General features: G+C 53.7%; 2 protein-coding genes across 2 annotated transcripts in view; both read right to left on the bottom strand.

The window, feature by feature from the left end:
* RASD1 (ras related dexamethasone induced 1) lies at window positions 1-1,122 on the bottom strand. Its single transcript, XM_054391229.1, has 2 exons — window positions 837-1,122; window positions 1-551 (listed from the first exon to the last, which is right to left on the bottom strand). The coding sequence occupies exons 1-2, from the start codon at window positions 1,120-1,122 to the stop codon at window positions 1-3; spliced, it is 837 nt and encodes a 278-aa protein (XP_054247204.1).
* An 11,775-nt stretch (window positions 1,123-12,897) lies between these two features.
* Window positions 12,898-18,568, bottom strand: part of PEMT (phosphatidylethanolamine N-methyltransferase) — a 44,091-nt gene continuing 38,420 nt past the window's right edge. The window contains exons 4-6 of the mRNA XM_054391224.1: window positions 18,348-18,459; window positions 13,723-13,797; window positions 12,898-12,952 (exon numbers count right to left, since the gene is read on the bottom strand). Coding sequence (XP_054247199.1) covers window positions 12,898-12,952; window positions 13,723-13,797; window positions 18,348-18,459 — 242 coding nt within the window. The remainder of the gene's footprint in view (window positions 12,953-13,722; window positions 13,798-18,347; window positions 18,460-18,568) is intronic.

The following is an 18,568-nucleotide window of genomic DNA, read 5'->3' on the forward strand; positions in this document are numbered from 1 at the left end:
CTAGCTGATCACGCAGCGGTCCTTCTCCTTGCTGTGCCCCCCGCCGATGGCTTTCTCCCGGATGTACATGAGGTCGCTGTGGACACTGGGTCGCCGGGCAAAGGGGGCCACGATGCCGTACGCCTCCTCGCTGCTGCCCCGGCCCCCTTCTTTCAGCAGCTTTTTGCCCTTCAGTGCCTTCTTGTGCAGGATGTCGCAGTACTGGACCGAGACCTTGCGGTGCAGGTCAGGGCTCATCTCGCTGGGCAGCTTGGCCATGGCGAAGAGGGCCTGGAACATCTGGTCCAAGCTGCTGTTCTTCTTGGCTGAGATCTCAAAGTAGGCACATTTTTTGGGGTCCCCTCCCACCAGCTGCTCGATCTCCCGGGGTTCTACCTCCCGGTAAAAGTCCCGGTCCCCCTTGTTGCCACAGATGACCAGGGGCACCTCTATGTTCTCCTTGGTTTTGTTCTTCAGGCATGACTTGGTCTCCAGGATTTGCTGCTTCAGGCGCTGCACCTCCTCAAAGGAGTCTCGATTGTCCAGACTGAAAACGAGGATGAAGACATCTCCTGGGGACAAAGAGGAATCATGAGATGGCTGCAGGGACAGCAGCACACCAAGACCCACTGACTAAGCCATGTAGAGACTTAGGGAGGGCACAGCACCTGAGTCCTACATCCTTCTGCCCACCCAGTGCTGAGAGCAAAGTTGCCCACTCCGTGCACATACCAAATCCCACCTCCCTCCTCCTGGGACTGGAGAACATCCCCAGACTGGGTGAGAACACCTGAAAACTGTCACAAGACACCCACCCCACCCCGCTTCCTCCCTCCTGGCACTCAAGAACCAAGTACCTGTGAGGATGGAGAGCCGGCGCATAGCTGGGAAGGGGTGGTTGCCCGACGTGTCCAGGATGTCGAGCTGGTAGACCTCCCCACGGATGCTGTAGAACTTGCGGTGGAAGTCCTCGATGGTCGGTGTGTACTGCTCCTCGAAGCGGCCGGTGAGGAAGCGTGAGACGATGGCCGTCTTGCCCACCTTGGAGGAGCCCAGGATGACCATGCGGTAGCAGTTCTTGGCGGGGATGCTCAGCTCGGCCTCGCTGGGACACATCTTCTTGATCATCGCTGCCAGTTTCATTGAAGCCGGCGAAGGGGCAGCTCGTGCCCAGAGGAAGGAGAACGAGGATTAGTTTGAGGAAGGCAGTGTCAGCCCGGCTCTCAGCCCCTCTACCCTCGCAGGAAAGGCCGGTGTGAGCTCTGCACGGCCGCCGCCGCGTTATATGGAGGCGGCAGCGACCGCCCCTCGGCGCGTCACGGCCCCGGGGCTGAGTCAGTGCCCGCTCCCAGTCACCGCCCCGGACGGGGTCTGGGTGCTGCACAGCACAGCTCCGTTCGCAGCCCGGGCTGGGCTCCCGCTCCTTTCGCAGCCCGGTTTGCACTGCTGGCGCTCGGCACGCTAGTACCGTCGGCAGCCCGGTTTGTGCTCCCGATGCTGCGCAGCCCAGCCCCGTTCTCACTCCCGGTGCTGCACAGCCCTGTCCCGTTCGCAGCCTCATTCGCACTCCCGGTGCTTGGCAGATTAGTCCTGTTCACAGGACTCGGTACGGGCTCTCAGTTTCGTTCGCAGCCCGGTTTGTACTCCTGCTACTGCACAGTCCCGTCCCCTTTGCAGCTCGGTTCGCACTCTCGGGGCTTGGCAGCCTAGTCCAAGTCGCAGCCCGGTCCGGGCTCCCAGTCTCGTTCACCGCCCAGTTTGCACTCCCGGTGCTGCCCAGCTCGGTCCCGTTCACAACCCAGTTCTCATTCCCTACGCTTGGCAGCCTAGTCCGGTTCGCAGCCCGGTCCGGGCTCCCACTCCCGTTCGCCACCTGGTTTGTACTCCCGGTGCTGCGCTGCCTGGTCCCGTTCGCAGCCGGGGCCGGGCTCCCTATCCCGTTTCCAACCCGGCCCCCTAGCTTAGCCCGAGACCCCGGTGCTTTGTATGTGCCCCTTTCGCAGCCCGCCGCGGGCTCCCCGTCCCGTTCGCAGCCCGGTGATGGCTTCGGTGCCCTGCAGCCAGGTTCGGGGCTCCCGGCAACCTTTTACCAGCATCGCTGCCCCGGGAGTAGAGACCCAAGACGGAAGGTCCCGGGGGGCCCTGGGCCCAGAGCGAGGGGTAGCGAAAGGGGATCCCCAGACCCGGGGCGCGGGGTACTAGGGCAGGGAGTTCCGGGGGGGACCCAGACCCCGGGTACAGAGCGCGGTGCCGCTGCAGCACCGACTCCTCCCGCTAGTGGGCAGCGCGGGCAGGGCCGGGCCGGGACCTGCGGTGCAACCCCGGGCAGCGCTGGACAAGCTTGGACTGGGGACAGGCAGGGACGGGGTCCTGCAGCCCCTATGGGGCCGTGGGAGGCTGCCCGAAGGAGGAGGATGATGAAGGAATGCAAGTGCAGAGCAGGCAGCAGCTCCTGCGATGGGCAGGGGGTGTGGTGCTGCTTCGTACCAGAGTTCTGGGCTTGTTGGTGGCTGAGTTGCTGAATATCCCTGGAGGTGACCTAGGCAGCTCCCCCAGCCCCAGACACAGCAGGGCTGCACCCGGGCCATGGTCCTGGGGCTTATGGGAGAGCTGCTGTGCTGAGGGGTCTCTAGGCCATCAGTGATGGAGAGACATGTCCCAAGGAAAGCCAAACTTCTCTTTTATGACAAAGTTTGAATCAAAAAAAGACCTTGAGAAGACCAATTAGGAAAAATAAAAGCAAAAAGTAATGCTTAAATAAGGTTCAGGCTAGGAGAAGGCTCACCTCCAACACCAAGAGGGACCTCAGGGACAGCAGGAACACAAACATTTGTGGAGCACGGTGCCTTTCATCAGCACTGCTCAGGAAATGGATGCTGCTGAGCTTTTCATCTCCCCCGAGTGTGGTCTCATCCTTCATTTAAGCCCAGCAGCAGAGGCACAAGGATGCTGTGGGCAGAGAAAGTGGGGCAGTTTCACATGCTTTATCGATCTGTGTGTGAGACAGCAAAGAAGTTTAATAGCTGATTACAAAGCACAAATGTATCACCTCAAAATAACAGAAAGATCACTTTATTGAGGTAGCTGTTGGGAAACAATGGGGGCAGTAGGAAGTGTCATTGTCTGGGGGACAGACACATCAAATATCTTGATTGGTGTTTGTTGTTAACGGTAAAAGTATTAATAGTGCTAAGAACAGGTAAAAATAGCCTGCTCAAAGCTTCCTCTTGGGTTAACAGTCTTCAGCAATGGAAAATCCATTTGCTTCCTTTAAAAGGCTCTTTGGGCACAGCAGAGGCAGAGCACAGCACTAAGCAGATGTGCCACCAAACCCCATGGGCTCGGCTCAGGGGTGCAGAGTGCAACAGGAGCCATCCTGCCAGGACTCTGGGAACAAGGACAGGGATCCCGTGTGGGTGGAGGAGAGCTGATGGCTGCAGGAGCTCCTAGGGAGAGGATGTGGGTGCTGCCAGCTGCTATTCCAGTGCCCAGCTCCTCGCAGAGTCACGCAGAGCCTGAGGAGAGGAGTATTATGAAGCATTAGGCTGAGTCCCCCAAGACTGTCTAGAAATTCATCTCATGGTGAAAGCAGAGCACATTTGCTGGGAGCTGGCTGCTGGTGACTGATGATAAAAGATCCACCTCGCTGCGAGGCAAAATCTTCCCACGGTTGTGACTGTTCAAAATCACCACCTCTCTCTGACCTGCCTGCAAATAGCCCAAGTCCTAGGCGGGGGCAGGTAAAATACCATTTCCCCCACGGCTGCAGTACAGCTAGCACAGAGTTTGACCCTGCCATCTGTGGGGTGTTTTGCTACTCACCCTGTTTTGGGGAGGATTCAGGCTTTTTGCTCACTCATGCAGCTGCTTGAGCACAAACCCCAGACGCTGCAGACACCTTTAATGGAATCGAACATCTTCAGCACAGATCAATCCCTGGCTTCTTGTTATTTTTCTCCTCACTGCACCCTCCTGGGCTTACCAGCTCTGTGCTGTGAACAGAACCTGCCCAGCAGCCATGAGCAAGTGGCTGAGGAAAGGAAATTCCACAAAAGCCAGACAAACATCCTGATGACAGAACACCAGGCTCCCCAGGGCCCAGCTTGGACGAACTGTGCAGGCAGCAAAATAGAACTTGGAGCAGCAGCACCAGCCTCTGCAAAATGTAGGAAGCAAAATGTACCCAGGGGCAGGAGCATGCATCAGGCTGCCTGAGCCAGGGGCAGGCGATCAGGAAGATACTTGGAAATTACATCAGAACATGACTTTGAATTCAGAGCCTGCTGCGGAGCTATGGCCACTCCAGGGCTGAGCCAGGTCGCAGCTCCCAGCTGGGTCCTCTGGGTCCAAGTGGTGAAAACGCCACAACTGGAAGAGCCATTCTGTGAGTTTCCTATCTTGGCACACACAGACACCACCCCTCCCCCCCCCCCCCAGCCTTTCCTGGGCCCTGGAGAAGAGCACATCCAACATGAGCTCATTATTGTGGCTGTTAAGATGCTTCATGTCCAAGGGCTTGTGCCCTGTGCAGCAGCACATGGCGTTCCCTGGCTCTGGACAGGGGCTTTGCACACAGAGCCAAACTCATTCCCCAGCCCAGCTTTCCTGGCTCCCCAGTTCCCACTTTCCTGCCCCAGGACAGGGACCTGTGCTTCAGATATGGACTCTCTCCCTGTCTGGTGTACTGCACCCCAGTGTGCTGCTCATCACCCTCCTCACAAATAACCAGCATGGGCTGCATGCTTCCCCACACTGCTGGTGAGCATCAGAGGCTTATGAGACCCCAAATCCTGTCCTGCCTGCTCTCCTGGGATGGGAGAAGGAGTGAGGGGTTGGAGGAAGAGGGGAGCAGCTGGCTAAGGAAGGGAGGTTTAGCTATAGCTCTTGCTTTTTGCCCTGGGGAAAAGCATCTGATTAAATCAAGATGCAGCATGCAAGGTTGCTATTCATTCCCTATATTATTAGTTTGTCTCATTTTATTAAATCTCCTTTAAGGCTTTTCAAAAGCAGAATGGAATTCACAACATATAATTTTTCCCAGATGAGATAGGCTGCAGAAGTGGGCTGCTGTCACTGGGGACCGGGGAAGGGTGGGTTTATTTGTTTCCTTCCCCCACCCCTTACTTCTTTAGCAACACTTTTCATGTCTCTTGACTCCTTTTAGCATTTGGGATTTGATTAACAGAGAATCTGAAAGCCTGAGACGTGTCTCAAATCCCCAGTTCCTTGAGTCATCCAGACAAGGAATGATGAGAGCTCCATTGGAGATGCCATTCCTGTGCCCAGGAGCAGGATCGTGCCATGCTGTGGCCTCCACACTCTCTGTGCCCATTCTCCTTCTCTCACCTTTGGGGCTGTGTTTGCTGTGACAAACCCACCCACACCCACGGCAGGAGCTGGCTGCCCTCAGCCAGCCAAGGACATGGTGAGAGATGGGGTTTGGTGGCACCACTCCGCAGGGGCTTGGTTTTGCTTGCCAGCCACACTGGGGATGGTTCCCCACTCTCCCAGCATGGAAACGTCTCCAAGCAGCGTGCTGAAGTGACATTAATCCATCACAGAATCACAGCCTGGTTTGGACTGGAAGGGACAACCACAATTCATCCAGTCCAACCCCCTTGCAGTCAGCAGGGACATCTGAGCAGCTTGCTCACAGCACCAAACAGCCTGACCTGGAATGATTCCTGGGATGGGACATCTACCACCTCTCTGGGCAGCCTGGGACAGGGTCTCAGCACCCTCAGTGTGCAAAATCTCTTCCTTCTCTCTAATCTGAATCTCCCTCTTTCAGTTTAAACCATCACCCCTCGTCTTCTCACAACAGGCTCTGCTGAAAAGTCTCTCCTCATCTTTCTTATCAGTCCCTTTAAGTACACAGGCCATAAGAAGGTCTCCCTGGAGCTTGCTCTTCTCCAGGCTGAACAACCCCAACTCTCTCAGCCTGGACTCACAGCAGAGGGCTCCCAGCCCTCCCATCGTTACTGTGGCATGCTCTGTCCCCACTCCCACAGGTCCCTGTCTCTCCTGTGCTGAGGACTCCAGAGCTGGACACACAGCCCATCACCATGGGGCACAATTGGGTCAGGAGCTCCCTACAAAGCCAAATTGGAGTTCGAACCCTGGGAACACCCTGCTCCCAGTCCCTGCCATCTTATGCCATTCTCTCACCTGTGGTTCACTCAGAGCCAGCAGCATCCTGCCAGCATCTGTCATGGACAAAGGTGTTTGCATGTCCCCAAACTCCAGCACCTTCTGCTCTGTTCCAAAGAGCAGCAGCTTCCCTGGGATTAGAGGGAAATGTCACCTGTAACCTGAGATGGGCAACGGCTGAGCTTGGAATATAGGGCATGGGGGGAAAGGGAGGCTTGGTGACCCCGGTGGACATGTTGCTGCAGGTTTCAGGAGGGTTCCCATGGAAATAACAGTGGCTGCCAGGGTTATAGGACAAGAAGAAAAAGCCCAGGAGGAGGCAGGGAGCCAGGCAGCAGCAGGCTGGAGCTGGAAGAAGGATGCTCAGCTGGTGCTGAGTGCTCAGAGCCTGGAGGTGTTTCATGTCTAGGTCCCATACCTGACCCTGCTGCTTTGGCTGTGGAGTCTGAAGGGTTTGAGGCTGTGACTGGAGGTGTTTGGCTGTGAGCTGGACAAGAGCTGAGCCTTGCTGGGTGCCGATGCCCAAACCAAGGAGTCTTGAGGCTCCTACAGATGCTCAGTGCCGGTGCAGCATCAAAGCAGAGCTGCAGGCAGAGAACTGCCAACATCTTGCTGGGGGGCTCTGACTGCTTTGCCTCCCTCCTGCAACCCCAGTTTGGAAAGGAGCTGTGCTCCATAAACAGTTCCCCTCTGAAGAGCAGGCAGCACGGAAAAAGCAGCACATTCCTAAGATTTTTTTGGAAATAAGATCCAAGGAGGACGCAGCAGAGCGTGGCCAGCTCCCCACGCTGTCCTGAGGCAGCTCTGCTCTGCAAGTTAAAGCAAACAGCCTCAGAATGCATCCTGGCACATGGCAGGGGCTCCGTGCGTAAGGGCCCACGAGGTGGAGGGTGGAGATGGGCCAGGTTGGGTTGGAGGGTGCCACTGTGCTGTCCCTGGCAGGGGTGATGTGAAGGGCATGGGGTGCTGCTGCCCTCCTGGCACTGGGCCACATTTTGCTGCATCCCCTGGGAACCCATGGAATGGGTGCTGCCTGCATTCATCTGCAGATCCCAAAGCAGGAGCTTGCCAGTGGTGCCCATATGGCTCAAGCCCGGCTCTGCTGAGGCAGGGTGGTTCTGGTCAATGGATGGCAGACAAATCCATCTTCCCTGCCCACCCACTGCCTGCGTGGAGCTTCAGCCCCAGCACTGGGATGGGTGCAGGAGGCACCACAGAATCACAGAATTGTCAGGGTTGGAAGGGACCCCAAGGGTCATCCAGTTCCATCCCCCCTGCCATGGGCAGGGACACCCTAATGGGGAACCTGTTCCCGTGTCTCACCACCCTCATGATGAAGAATTTCTTTCTAACACCCAATCTGAATCTATCCATTTCTAGTTTTGCTCCATTCCCCCCCAGTCCTATCACTTCCTGACACCCTAGAAAGTCCCTCCCCAGCTTTCTTGTAGCCCCCTTCAGATACTGGAAGGCTACAATAAGGTCTCCTCAGAGCCTTCTCCCCTCCAGACTGAACAGCCCCAACTCTCTCATTCTGTCCTCATAGCAGAGGAGCTCCAGCCCTCTGCTCGTCCTTGTGGACACATTCCAGATCCTTTTTGTGATAGAGGCTCCAGCACTGGACACAGTACTCCAGGTGGTGTCTCACCAGAGTGGAGCAGAGTGGAGCAGAGGGGAAGAATCACCTCCCTTGCCCTGCTGACCATGCCTCTCTTGATGCAGCCCAGGCTCTGGTCAGCTCTCTGGGCTGCAGGTGCACACTGAGCTCATGTTGAGCTGCTTATCCACCAGAGCCCTGAGCCCCCATTTCCCCAACGAGCAGAAGTGCAGCCTCAGCACGCTGGGCCTGGCCAGAGCCCAGGGGGAATGGTGATTTCTCCATGGCCCTGCCGAGGTGACACGAGCAGCCCGGATTGCGCCATGTGTTTATGCCCTGCTCCTGGTTTGTTTGCCACGTAAGGGCTGGGGGCTGTCCCTCCCTGGGGTGAAGGCAGTGCAGCAAACATGGGTGCAGGGTTATGGATGGTCACAAAGCAGGGTAAGGCCTTTGGGATGTGTCCTCAGTTCTGGATGTCCACAGCATCCCATTGCCTTCAGGGAGGGGACTGCAGTATGCACCCTCCTCCGTGTCCCAGACTGTCCCTGGATGAAGCAGCCCGTGCTGGATCTGCAACACCTGCTCCTTGCTGGGGTGGTTTGGGTTTGTATGGGTGATCTTCCCCCCCCCAAATAAATGTCTCACAGCATCATAGAGTTGTTTGGCTGGCAAAGCCCTGTAAGATCCTCGAGTCCAACCATTCTCTGACTCTACCAAGTCTGGTGCTAAACCATGGCCCTCAGCACATCTCTGCCTCTTCTAAACACCTCCAGGTATGGGGATTCAACCACCCCCCCCGGGGAGCCTGGTCTAGTGTTTGAGAACCCTTTCAGTGAAGAAGTTTTTTCTAATCCCCAATCTAAACCTCCCCTGGTACAACTCGAGGCCATTTTCTCTCATCATGCTGTTTCAGGGAGGGGGGAAGAAAGTGCTGGGGAGCTGTGGCTGAGCAGAAAAAAAAACAGGTGGAGCATGAGGGTGGGCACAGCTGGGAGCTGCACAGCTGGGACAGGGTGACTGAGGCAGTGTGGTGTGATGGGCTTGGTGACCTGGTCAGCCCTGCCAGGCAGGGTTGAGATTTAACCAGTTTCTCCCTTCCTGGTGTTTGTTCTGGAGAAATGCTCCCAAACATCAAGGGAGGTGTGACCTGCAGCATCTGCACACAGCCTCACATGAGGCAGCTCCCAAGGCTGCAAACAAACGCCCCTGCCAACCTCAGATGGGCCCAACAAGCCCCACACTGGATTCTGAAGCCATGGAACTCTGAAAAGAGAGGCATGACCACGTTTCCAGGAATCCTGCTTGGTGCTCAATGCATCCCAGAAAGCCAGAGGGACACAGGGACCCCCCTTGGTGCTCGACACCTCCTCAAGAGCATGGTGTTGGAGCTGTAGCTGGCTGGTTCTGGGGGTCCACGGTGAAGGTCTCTCCTTTGGAAGCAGCAGGAGTTCCTCAATGTGACCTCGATGCTGTAGGGTCCAGTGCAGGATATGGCCCAGCCACAGCCAGGCAGTGGCCCTGGAGATGGGAAGGGGGAAAATAGCTCTGACACCACCAGCACTTCATGTTCATGCTGAAGGTTTCATCCCCACCCTCTGTAATCTCAAATTCTTGGAAATATTATGTAATTGGAGAAGAATCTATGTTTTTTTTTCTTTAAAACCAGGGAGGAAGAGTCCCTTAATCTCTTGTTGTTAAATACTAGAAAACAATATGAGTAAAGCTCTCTCTGTGCTTTCCTCCCCACAGTACCAGGAATGGCAACAAGTAAGGGCCGAGCCCTCCACTCAAAGGAGAAAGATAGGCTTGGATCCTGCAAAACATCACCTCCCAGCTCTTGGTTTTACTTCAGGGAACAGCAGATGCCTCTGAAACGTCAAACTCCAGCTTAAGAGCAGCCAGAACCAGTTCTGCGAACGCAGAGACACGTTAATCTGCACTGGCTGCTGCAGGAAGAGCTACCAAGAACAAGGATGTATCTGGCTCCACTCCAGCAAAACCCTTGTGCAATATAAAGCTGACACGGAGTGGCTGGGCAGTGGGAAAGGTTGGGTGGAGCAAGGGATCAAGAAGGGTTTGAAATGATGGATGGAGCTGGGAGCAGTCCATGAAGCTAGTGCAGCACCAAACTCCTGTGCTTTTGGGCTGCTGTGGGCACAGGAGGGGAAGCAGCTCTGTCACTGGGCTTTATGGTGACACTCATCTGAGGAAGCTGATCCAGGCTGGGATCTGGGAGAGGTTGGGTTTGAAATGGTGGAGCAAGGGATCAAGAAGGATTTGAAATGGTGGATGGAGCTGGGAGCAGTCCATGAAGCTAGTGCAGCACCAAACTCCTGTGCTTTTGGGCTGCTGTGGGCACAGGAGGGGAAGCAGCTCTGTCACTGGGCTTTATGGTGACACTCATCTGAGGAAGCTGATCCAGGCTGGGATCTGGGAAAGGTTGGGTTTGAAATGGTGGAGCAAGGGATCAAGAAGGATTTGAAATGGTGGATCGAGAGTTAAGGAGTCCATGAAGCTGGTGCAGCTTTTGGGATGCTGTGGTCACAGGAGGTGAAGCAGCTCTATCCCTGAGGTTTATGGTGACACTCATGGGAGGGACATGAGCCTGGCTGTGGGGACAGGGCAAGGCATATATGGTCCTCAGGCTGGGAATGAGCCAGCAGGACCCCAGCCCTTGCTGCACTCTCCTGAAGAGCAAGCCTTCCTGAGCAGGCACGTGTCTCTTCAGCAAATGCTGATTCCACCTATCAACACACCTGAATTTATTTACATCAGAGACTTTGAGCTGGGACTGGCAACTCTGACATAAATTGTCTGAATAATGCAACGTCTCCTCTCCTTGCTGGTTGCTATGGGTACGGGGCTGTTTTAGCCTCTGTCTATAAACATTAACCATGAAGGGGATGTGGAAACATAGCTAAAAATAAAATACTATGCCCAAGTCTTTTAAAAGGAAGGTCGTTGGGATGGTGATAAAAGAAGAGCACAACACATCCTCGTGTGAAGGCTATGAAAGGGTGAAACACAAACGCAGCATCCAGAGCCCGGCAGAAGAAAACGAAGGCTGGACTGAAAAGAAACCAACTTTTAATTCCTGCTGAGTGATGCCCAAAGGGTGAATTACAACATGCAAAAGCAAAAGGAAACCAAACTGTTCTGTGGAGGTGATGCTGAGAAAAAGGACCCTCTGCAGAGGGGACGATGTGATGCTCAGCTGTGGCACTGCATCCTGACACCAGCAGAGGAGCTGGCAGCAGTGCAGTTCCCTTCTCTCCAGCGCCGCTACTGGAGGCTTTATGGTGGTTTTTGTTTGGTCATTTACAGCTTATTTCCCAAACTGTTCTGGGAACCTGTAAACACTAAGCCTAGGTCTGGAGCATCACCCCCTGGCAGCTTCCTTTTCAGGGCAGGATCCAGCACTGGGCTCTACAGGACTTGTCACGGCTGGTGGCAGGGGCAGAGGGGATAATCTCTACCTGTCTGCTGCCCGGTGCAGAAGGCAGGGGCAGCACTTTCCCTCCCTCCCACCCACTGCCCCTTCAAGGCAGTGAAAATAGCTGGAAGGCACTGACTGGGTCATGGGGAAGGTGGGCAGGACCCACACATGCCCCTGGGGAAAGGGAGGGGCTGTGTGTGTGCAGAGGGGACCAGGGATGGGATACCTGCACAGTCTGGATAGGGATTGACTCTTCCCCTTGGTCCTCTCTATGCTGGGGTTTCCCCACAAGACAACTACCATTCCTCCATCCCCCTTGAACAGTGGTTTAGGTCATACATTCACATCTGAGTGCTTTTCAATGACCTTTCTTGGGGCCTTTTCAAATGGTGTAGAGATGCTACAGGGCTCTGCATGGGTGGAAAATGGCAGTGGTGGACAGGGAGGTTTGCCTCTCCCAGAAAAGAGGTTTTACTGTTGGGTTCACAGCAATTTCACCTCTTCCTTCTCCAGCCCTTTCTGAATGTCCCAGAACTTCCCAAACATTCTTTATTGCCTGCTTCCCGAGGCTCTTGCACAGCATCTTCAGATGATCTTCAGGATCAGATGGAGCTGGAGCTTATGCTCAGAGCTTGCTTACAGAAGGCCCCTGGTGCCTCCATTGTTACTCTGCTTGTTCTCCAGTCCAGGGCTGGAGCTGGGTTGCTTTTTGCCCTGCAGATCTCCAATGTGTAGGAGGAGTGGTCAGGAGGTCCCACACCATGTGGCTCCTGGGAGAGCATTGCCTTTGTGGCAGGAGCTGCAGTGATCCAACAATGGGGACAGAGACCTGGGGACAGGGACCTCCTGCTCCCGTGGGCTGCAGTGAGGAGGTGCTGCCATGCTCAGGCTGTTCCTCTGATGGCTTCCAGAACTGCAGGGTGCTCAGTGGGCTCATTAAGGGTTGCTGGGATAATTAGCGGGACACATCTCAGTAGGAAAACAGGCAAACTGGACAGTGTGGGGACCACAGAAGCACGTTGTGCCGAGGTATCCGAGACACTGCTTTCTGAAAGGCAGAGACAAAAGCCTGCTAGGGACCACAGTGGTGTCACAGCATCTCTGCTTGGGGGGAGACTACAGGGATGCCAAAAACCTCCCCACCTGCCAGTGGGCAGAGTATTCCAGGGGGACACTGAACCCCAGGGAAAGGAGCTTTGGCAGGAACTTAAGCTTTGGCCCGCCCAAGCCCAAGTTTCTGGGTTGAGCTGGTGCAGCCCATGTGCAGCATGCTCCCAGCTCAGGCCTGGAGCAGGGGTGTCTGATTTCCCTGCAGGGTGGTGGGGCACACACGCCCTCTTGCACCATCCCTGCTGCTCTCTGGAGGACTTGCCATGGCCATTATCTGGTTTTTCCTGCCTGATTTAGACTAAACCTGGAGCCTCAAAGCTCCCCAGCAGTTTTCCCTCACGCTGACTCTCAAGTATGAAATCAAACCAATATGGGGCCTGCTGGCTGGGTGCCAAGAGGCAGACAGGACCACCATGGTGTAAAACCTTCCCACCTGGGTTTTTGTGGAGGTTTGAACCTCAAATCCTTTGAAAAGTGCAGGAAGGGCTCTGGAGCAGCTGGGCAGGGCAGGAATGAGCTGGGAGGGTGGGTGGTGCTCCTGTCCCCATCTAATGTGCTGGCAGGTTGGGGAGCCTGGCAAAGCATCTCCTCTTGCTGAGACACCCATCAGCAAACATACCTCTTGCTACTTGTTCTTTGTTCCCTTCTGCTTCTGTCGATATATTTCCTCTGTGAAAGGCCTGTGGTTGGGAGAATGGGGATTTGGGGAGAGAGAGAGAGCAGAGACACAAGAATGGGGAAGAGAATGGAGGAATAATTACTATTAAGACTGGTGCATGCTCTCCTTTGGGCCCAGAAACTCTGCCCTTCAAGGCCTGGCACAACCCAACTATTCCTGTGCCATGGTAATCCTCAGCTCACTCTCTCTGGGCCATGCAGCAGCTCCAAGCTACTCCCACCTGGGACCATCCTTGAGTGGGATGAGGCTCAGTACACCACACATGCACTGGCCTCATCTTTGCATCTCTTCCTCCCTTGCAAACACAAAAGACCTTTCACTGATGAAGTACAACTGCTGCTTATGGGAATTGTTGTGGGCCACTCTGTCTTGGGCTGCTGAGCTATTGTGGTGCAAAATATCAGAGAAGCCCATCCAAGGAACTATAAAATGCAAGCTTTTCTGCAGGGTCTCTTCAGACCACACAATGAGTCCTCTCAGTGCCTTCCTTATTGTTCTTGTAAAGGCAGAAACAGGCCCCCAAAAGAAAGAAAAGATCTCATTTTGGATAAAAATAAACAAGAGCATCAATGTTCCTAGAACTCAGCAAATAGTTTCAGAGAAGAATGTGCCCATTATCAAAACAATTGAAAAACAATCCTCTGTTTTCCTGCTTCCCAACTGAATTAATTGAAAAAAAAAAAAATCTCTATTCCAGCAGTTCCCTGAAACCTGGGGAGTTAAACCTGTTAGAAATAATTAGAAGCTCTCCAGCTCTGCAGAGCTACTCACCCCTCGTACAGCACGGCGATTGTGTAGGAAATTGCCACTACAGCTGTCAGCAAAAGGCCAGCTGGGCTTGCATGCCTGGTTTGAAAGAGGAGGAAAAGCTCAGGTAAGTGCTTGGGCTTATGCAAGGCCTGGCTGAGAAAGTGAAATGAGACGCTGGGCTCGGTGAGAGCTCCCTCCTGCTCGTTAAACAGAAGCGAAGGGAAGGGTGGGGTTTGTTGGTTACTTAACTGTCTTGGACAGATGTTACTTGGCAAAGACTCTCCCCCAGCCTACTTCGGCAGCTTCTTTTAACTCTGCTCCCTGCATGTCCCTTCTAAGGGAGCTTCGGCTTTGATGCTAAATCCTGAGATTAGCTGGCTGTTCAACAGCTGAGCAGCTGCTGACGTACAGCTGTGGCTCCCAGCCAGAGCTATAAGGGGAATGCCTGATGTGCATGGCAAGGAAGGGCCACCCAGGGTGCAGGAGACACCTGGCAGAGGCAGTGGCATACGGCACCGGAGCCATTGACACAGCGGCTGAGCCACGGCAGGGCCAGGGAGGGAGAGACAGGGGAAGGTCCAGGTGTGACCTGCAAAGGGTGCTGGCTGTGTTCAAGTTTAAACCCATCTCAAGATGAGTCACAGATGACATCGGGTTGGAAAGGACCCTTAAAGGTCATCTTGTCCAACATCTCCGCAGTCAGCAGGGACACCTCCAACTAGATCAGGATGCCCAGGGCCACATCAAATCTGATCTTGAGTGTCTCCAGGGATGGGCCCTCAACCACATCCTTGGGCAACCTGTTCCAGTATTTCACCACTCTCATTGTAAAGCACTTCCTCCTTATGTCCAGCCTAAATATACCCTGCTCTGGTTTAAATGTCCAATCACCTGGCCAAGCTCAGCTGAACGGTGTCCTTCAGCAAGGGGACTGATGCTGCCCATCACACTGCACTGTCTGGTTACACGCAGAGATGCTTAAGGTGCTGTAGATCAGAGAATTGTTTTGGTTGGAAGAGACTTTTAAGATCATCGAGTCCAATCATTAACCTAGCACTGCCAGGTCAGGCCATCACTAAACCTCAGCACCACATCTACACAGCTTTTCAATCCCTCCATCAACAGGGATTCCACCACTGCCTTGGGCAGCCTGTTCCAGGCCTTGACAACACTTTCCATGAAGAAATTGTTCCTCATGTCCAACCTGGCACAACTCAAACCTGTTTTCTTTTGTCCTGTCACTTGTTCCTTGGGAGAAGAGACTGATCCCCACCTACCTCTGACCTCCTTTCAGGGAACTGTAGAGAGGAAGAAGACCTCCCATGGGCCTCCTTTTTTCCAGGCTAAACAACTTGAGTTCTCTCAACCTCTCCTCACCAGAGTTCTGCTCTAGACCCTTCACCAGCTTTGTTGCTCTTCTTTGGACATGCTCCAACAATGTCCTTTTGTAGTGAGGGCCCCACTACTACAACTATGCAATGGGAGTGACTGTTCCTTTTAGCATCAAAGAATCAGGACCCAAACATCTCCATCTCCTCCTGCTCCAAAGAGAGATGTCAGCATAGGCTGCAAACCTGCATCACCCACACGAAGACACTTCTTTGATGCTCGGCCCAAAAGTGTCTGAGGCAGATTCTAGTGAAGGCAGCGAGGGCTTTGCTAAGGCACCAGGACTTCAGACCATGGCTTACAGTCCCCAAACCAGGGATGTTGACACCATCCTGTGGTGACAGCAGCCACACCAACAGACATTCCTCACTTGCCAGCCCAGCAGCCATGAGGGTCCTGGTTCCATCTTTTCCCAGCAAGGAACTGGAGCAGGCACTAGCCCCTCCAAAACACCCTTTCTGCATCCTGTGCCTCCTGCTAATGGCTGCAGGTGTTGCCCTTAATTAGGATACTGCTGATTGCCTTTAATTGCTGGTCACAGCTCAGCTCTGAGAGGGAGGAGAGCTGGCTGTCAGCAAGGAAAAAAAGGACTTAGCTGGCCCTTGTTGAAGGAAAGCATTCTGCAAGACTTGTGCCTGCTGGGAAAACAGAAGGAGAAACCAAACTATCTAAACCTCATACTGGACCCAATTTCAGGTACCACCTGGCCTAATGAGTTCCTGGAGAGGCCCACACAAATCTTCACCTTTTCTCTCTTTCCCTTTTGCAGAAAGTTTTTCCCTCATTAGGAAGCATCAGGCAACTTCTTCCTCTCCCAACCCCCTGCTATTACATGCTTAGTCATGTCTCCTCCTTGATTCCTATCAAAGAGAACAAATTTGCATGATTGTTTGTTGACAGCAAGACCTCTAATTGCATCATTTGGCTGCGGCTGCAGCTCTGATTTACACAGCCTGTTGCCATGAGTTGAAACACTTCCCTACCAGAGATACACAAAGCTGTCCCCAAACAGCTAATGCTCCATTTGTCTTCTGGGAGAAATGAGGCTGCTTGAAGTGGGTGATGAGAAGCATGGGACGAGTCGTTTCTCTCCTAAGAGCTCGACCTACTTATTAGGCAATGGCTCATGTTGTAGCACAGTCAACTGAGTCTCAGGCAGGAAGGTTTTGTGCTCTTGCTAGGACTTTTCTTAGGTAGAAATCTGTCCATCCCCAACCCTTGCTGCAGCTCCCCGTGGCTGTGGGTTGTCTGCCAGAGCAAGCTTGCACCATTCCCTGCTGGTCTGGCTGGTGCTGCGTGCTGGATGTGGGACACCTGCTTTGCCCTTTCCTCCTGCTGCTCCTGGTTTTGGGGTGATAAGCAGAGGTGCCTTCTCCAGTGTATCTTCCAGAGCTGGGGAGAGCTGCAACATCCTGCAAGGGGGAAAAGAGTGGCTCTTGCCCCACACCATGTTTTTGAGGCTGGACTGCAGTCAGAGGCTGCCTGGTGTGCTGCCAGGCTCACTTAGTGGTGTGGTATGTGCCCTTACAGATGGAAACCCATCAGTCCTTTGGGCTCAGATGCTGTGATTTGGAGACTGCTACAAGGGAGGACAAACAATGCTCCTGGGTCTGTGCAAAACTAGACAGCAAACACATTCCTCCAGCTGCTACAGAGTCAGGATGTTAGTTCTGGCCTCTGAGGGCAGACACCTAACATCTTCTGAAAGCCCTGAGACCTCAGAAGAGACTCCTCACGCCTGCTGAGCAATCTGAGCTGAGATGCCAGAGGAAAGAAAGAGTCCAAACCACCACGTGAAGGGCTGTGCAGAGCTTCCCCAGGGCAGGCAGGTGGTGTCTTGGTGCCACTTCACACAGCTCCAGCAATTTGTTAACAGCAATTATTTGTCATGCCTTGCTGCCCTTTATGGTGGCAGCCTTTTAATGAGAAAAAGGAGGTGACCACACTGTTGTCTCAAGCTGCTTTTGCCCGGGATTGCAGTGGAAGACCAAACAACATGCACCTGGTACAAGGTATGAGCATGCAAAAGGGACAGAAGCAGCTCAGGAGGGTTGCCTGAGGTTCTAGTAAAGACCTTGATATTGATTTTAAACAAATAAAAATGTCCTTACAATTCCTCCTGGTGAAATTCCTTGGTTTGTGGAATGAGGGGTGGTAATGTTAGTCATCTCTGGTTGTGGTGTGGGACAGAGGGAATTCATCCTGACCCAGTTCTGCCCCACTCCTCCCAGCAATATCCACACTGCCATCACGCTGCTGCTGACTCCACAGCCAACTCTAACACCGAACAACGCCCCAGGCCCATTTGGACCCAATCCAGTGCCATAGGTCTGCCAGGAAGGCAAACAGCCTTCTGTAGCCAGCCCTGACAGCACCAGGCAGGGAATTTCAAGTGCAGAAGGAAGAGCAGCAAGGCTCAGTGGAGACAGGAGAGAAACCATCAGTTTACTTATCACCAGGGGCAGAAAGAACAGAACATATGGCTATAAAGGTGACCAGAAAGTGGCAAAGCACTTCTTTTCTCCCACCAAAGCAGGAGAGAGGTGGTCACACTCAGGAGCACCAATGGAAAATATCTAGTGATATCATCCCCCAAGGCTTGACAGGCTCCTGATGGGACACAGCCGGGGTTTTTCCTCCCGAGCAAATAAATAAAATGTGATATTAAATGAAAACCACATCAAACTTGTTACAGAGAATAGAGAATATTGCTCATTTGCTGCTAAATTACAGCCTATTCATTTCCTGCTAAGTAGGCTATTAAGCTCTGTTGTATCCCGGGAGGAGCCTTCTGGAAGTGTCGCCACCATTCAGCAGGGGGGGAAAGGGTGCCTTGGCTTGTTTTGTTTACTTCAGAGGTAATTCCAGGGTCACACTGATCCCCAGTATCAGTGCCCTGCCCCTGCTGAGTGACACCTGGTGTGAATTCCGCCCAAATGTTGATTTTTCCACGTGCAGAGCCTGCCAAGGACCTCACTCAGCTGTAGAGCATTTTGCTGATTCTTCCTTTCCCCCAGTGCTTGGCCACGACTTATTTTGCTACAATCAATGCTGCAAGTGTTTTATGGCAGCAGCAGATTCTGCACATACAAAAAGAGTGGGGAAGTGAGGAGGAGTCAGGGCGTGTTGCACTCTCCTTGCCATTTTATTGCTGACTGCCATCCCCGGGAGGTTGTTTTGCCCCCTGATGCAGCCTGTGCCCAGCACAGACCCCGAGTTTACCCTACTGGTGCTGTTTTGCAGGGGCAGGTACTCACATCAGGGACCAGCCCAAGTAGACAGCCGTGCTGCCCCAGTACATGGGATTATCCAGGACATTGAAGGGGAAGCTGGTCACTTTTGCATCCATCAAGATGCCAAAGTAATCACCTGAAAAGCAAAGAAGAAGAACTGCTGGTTAGGCTCCGTGAAGCTGGGAGCTGTGAGGGGCTTTGGCAGGCTGATGTTCATTCTCCCTGTGTCACATCCCTGCTAGGGG

Source organism: Indicator indicator, chromosome 22 (assembly GCF_027791375.1).
Source record: "Indicator indicator isolate 239-I01 chromosome 22, UM_Iind_1.1, whole genome shotgun sequence".
Lineage (NCBI taxonomy): Eukaryota > Metazoa > Chordata > Aves > Piciformes > Indicatoridae > Indicator > Indicator indicator.

What these genes read in the sequence shown, in the direction of transcription:
- RASD1 (XM_054391229.1), bottom strand. Translation starts at nt 1,122, where the DNA reads ATGAAACTGGCAGCGATGATCAAGAAGATGTGTCCCAGCGAGGCCGAG. An exon ending in CCGGCTCTCCATCCTCACAG is followed by an intron (nt 552 to 836) that starts GTACTTGGTTCT and finishes CTTTGTCCCCAG; the next exon opens with GAGATGTCTTCATCCTCGTT.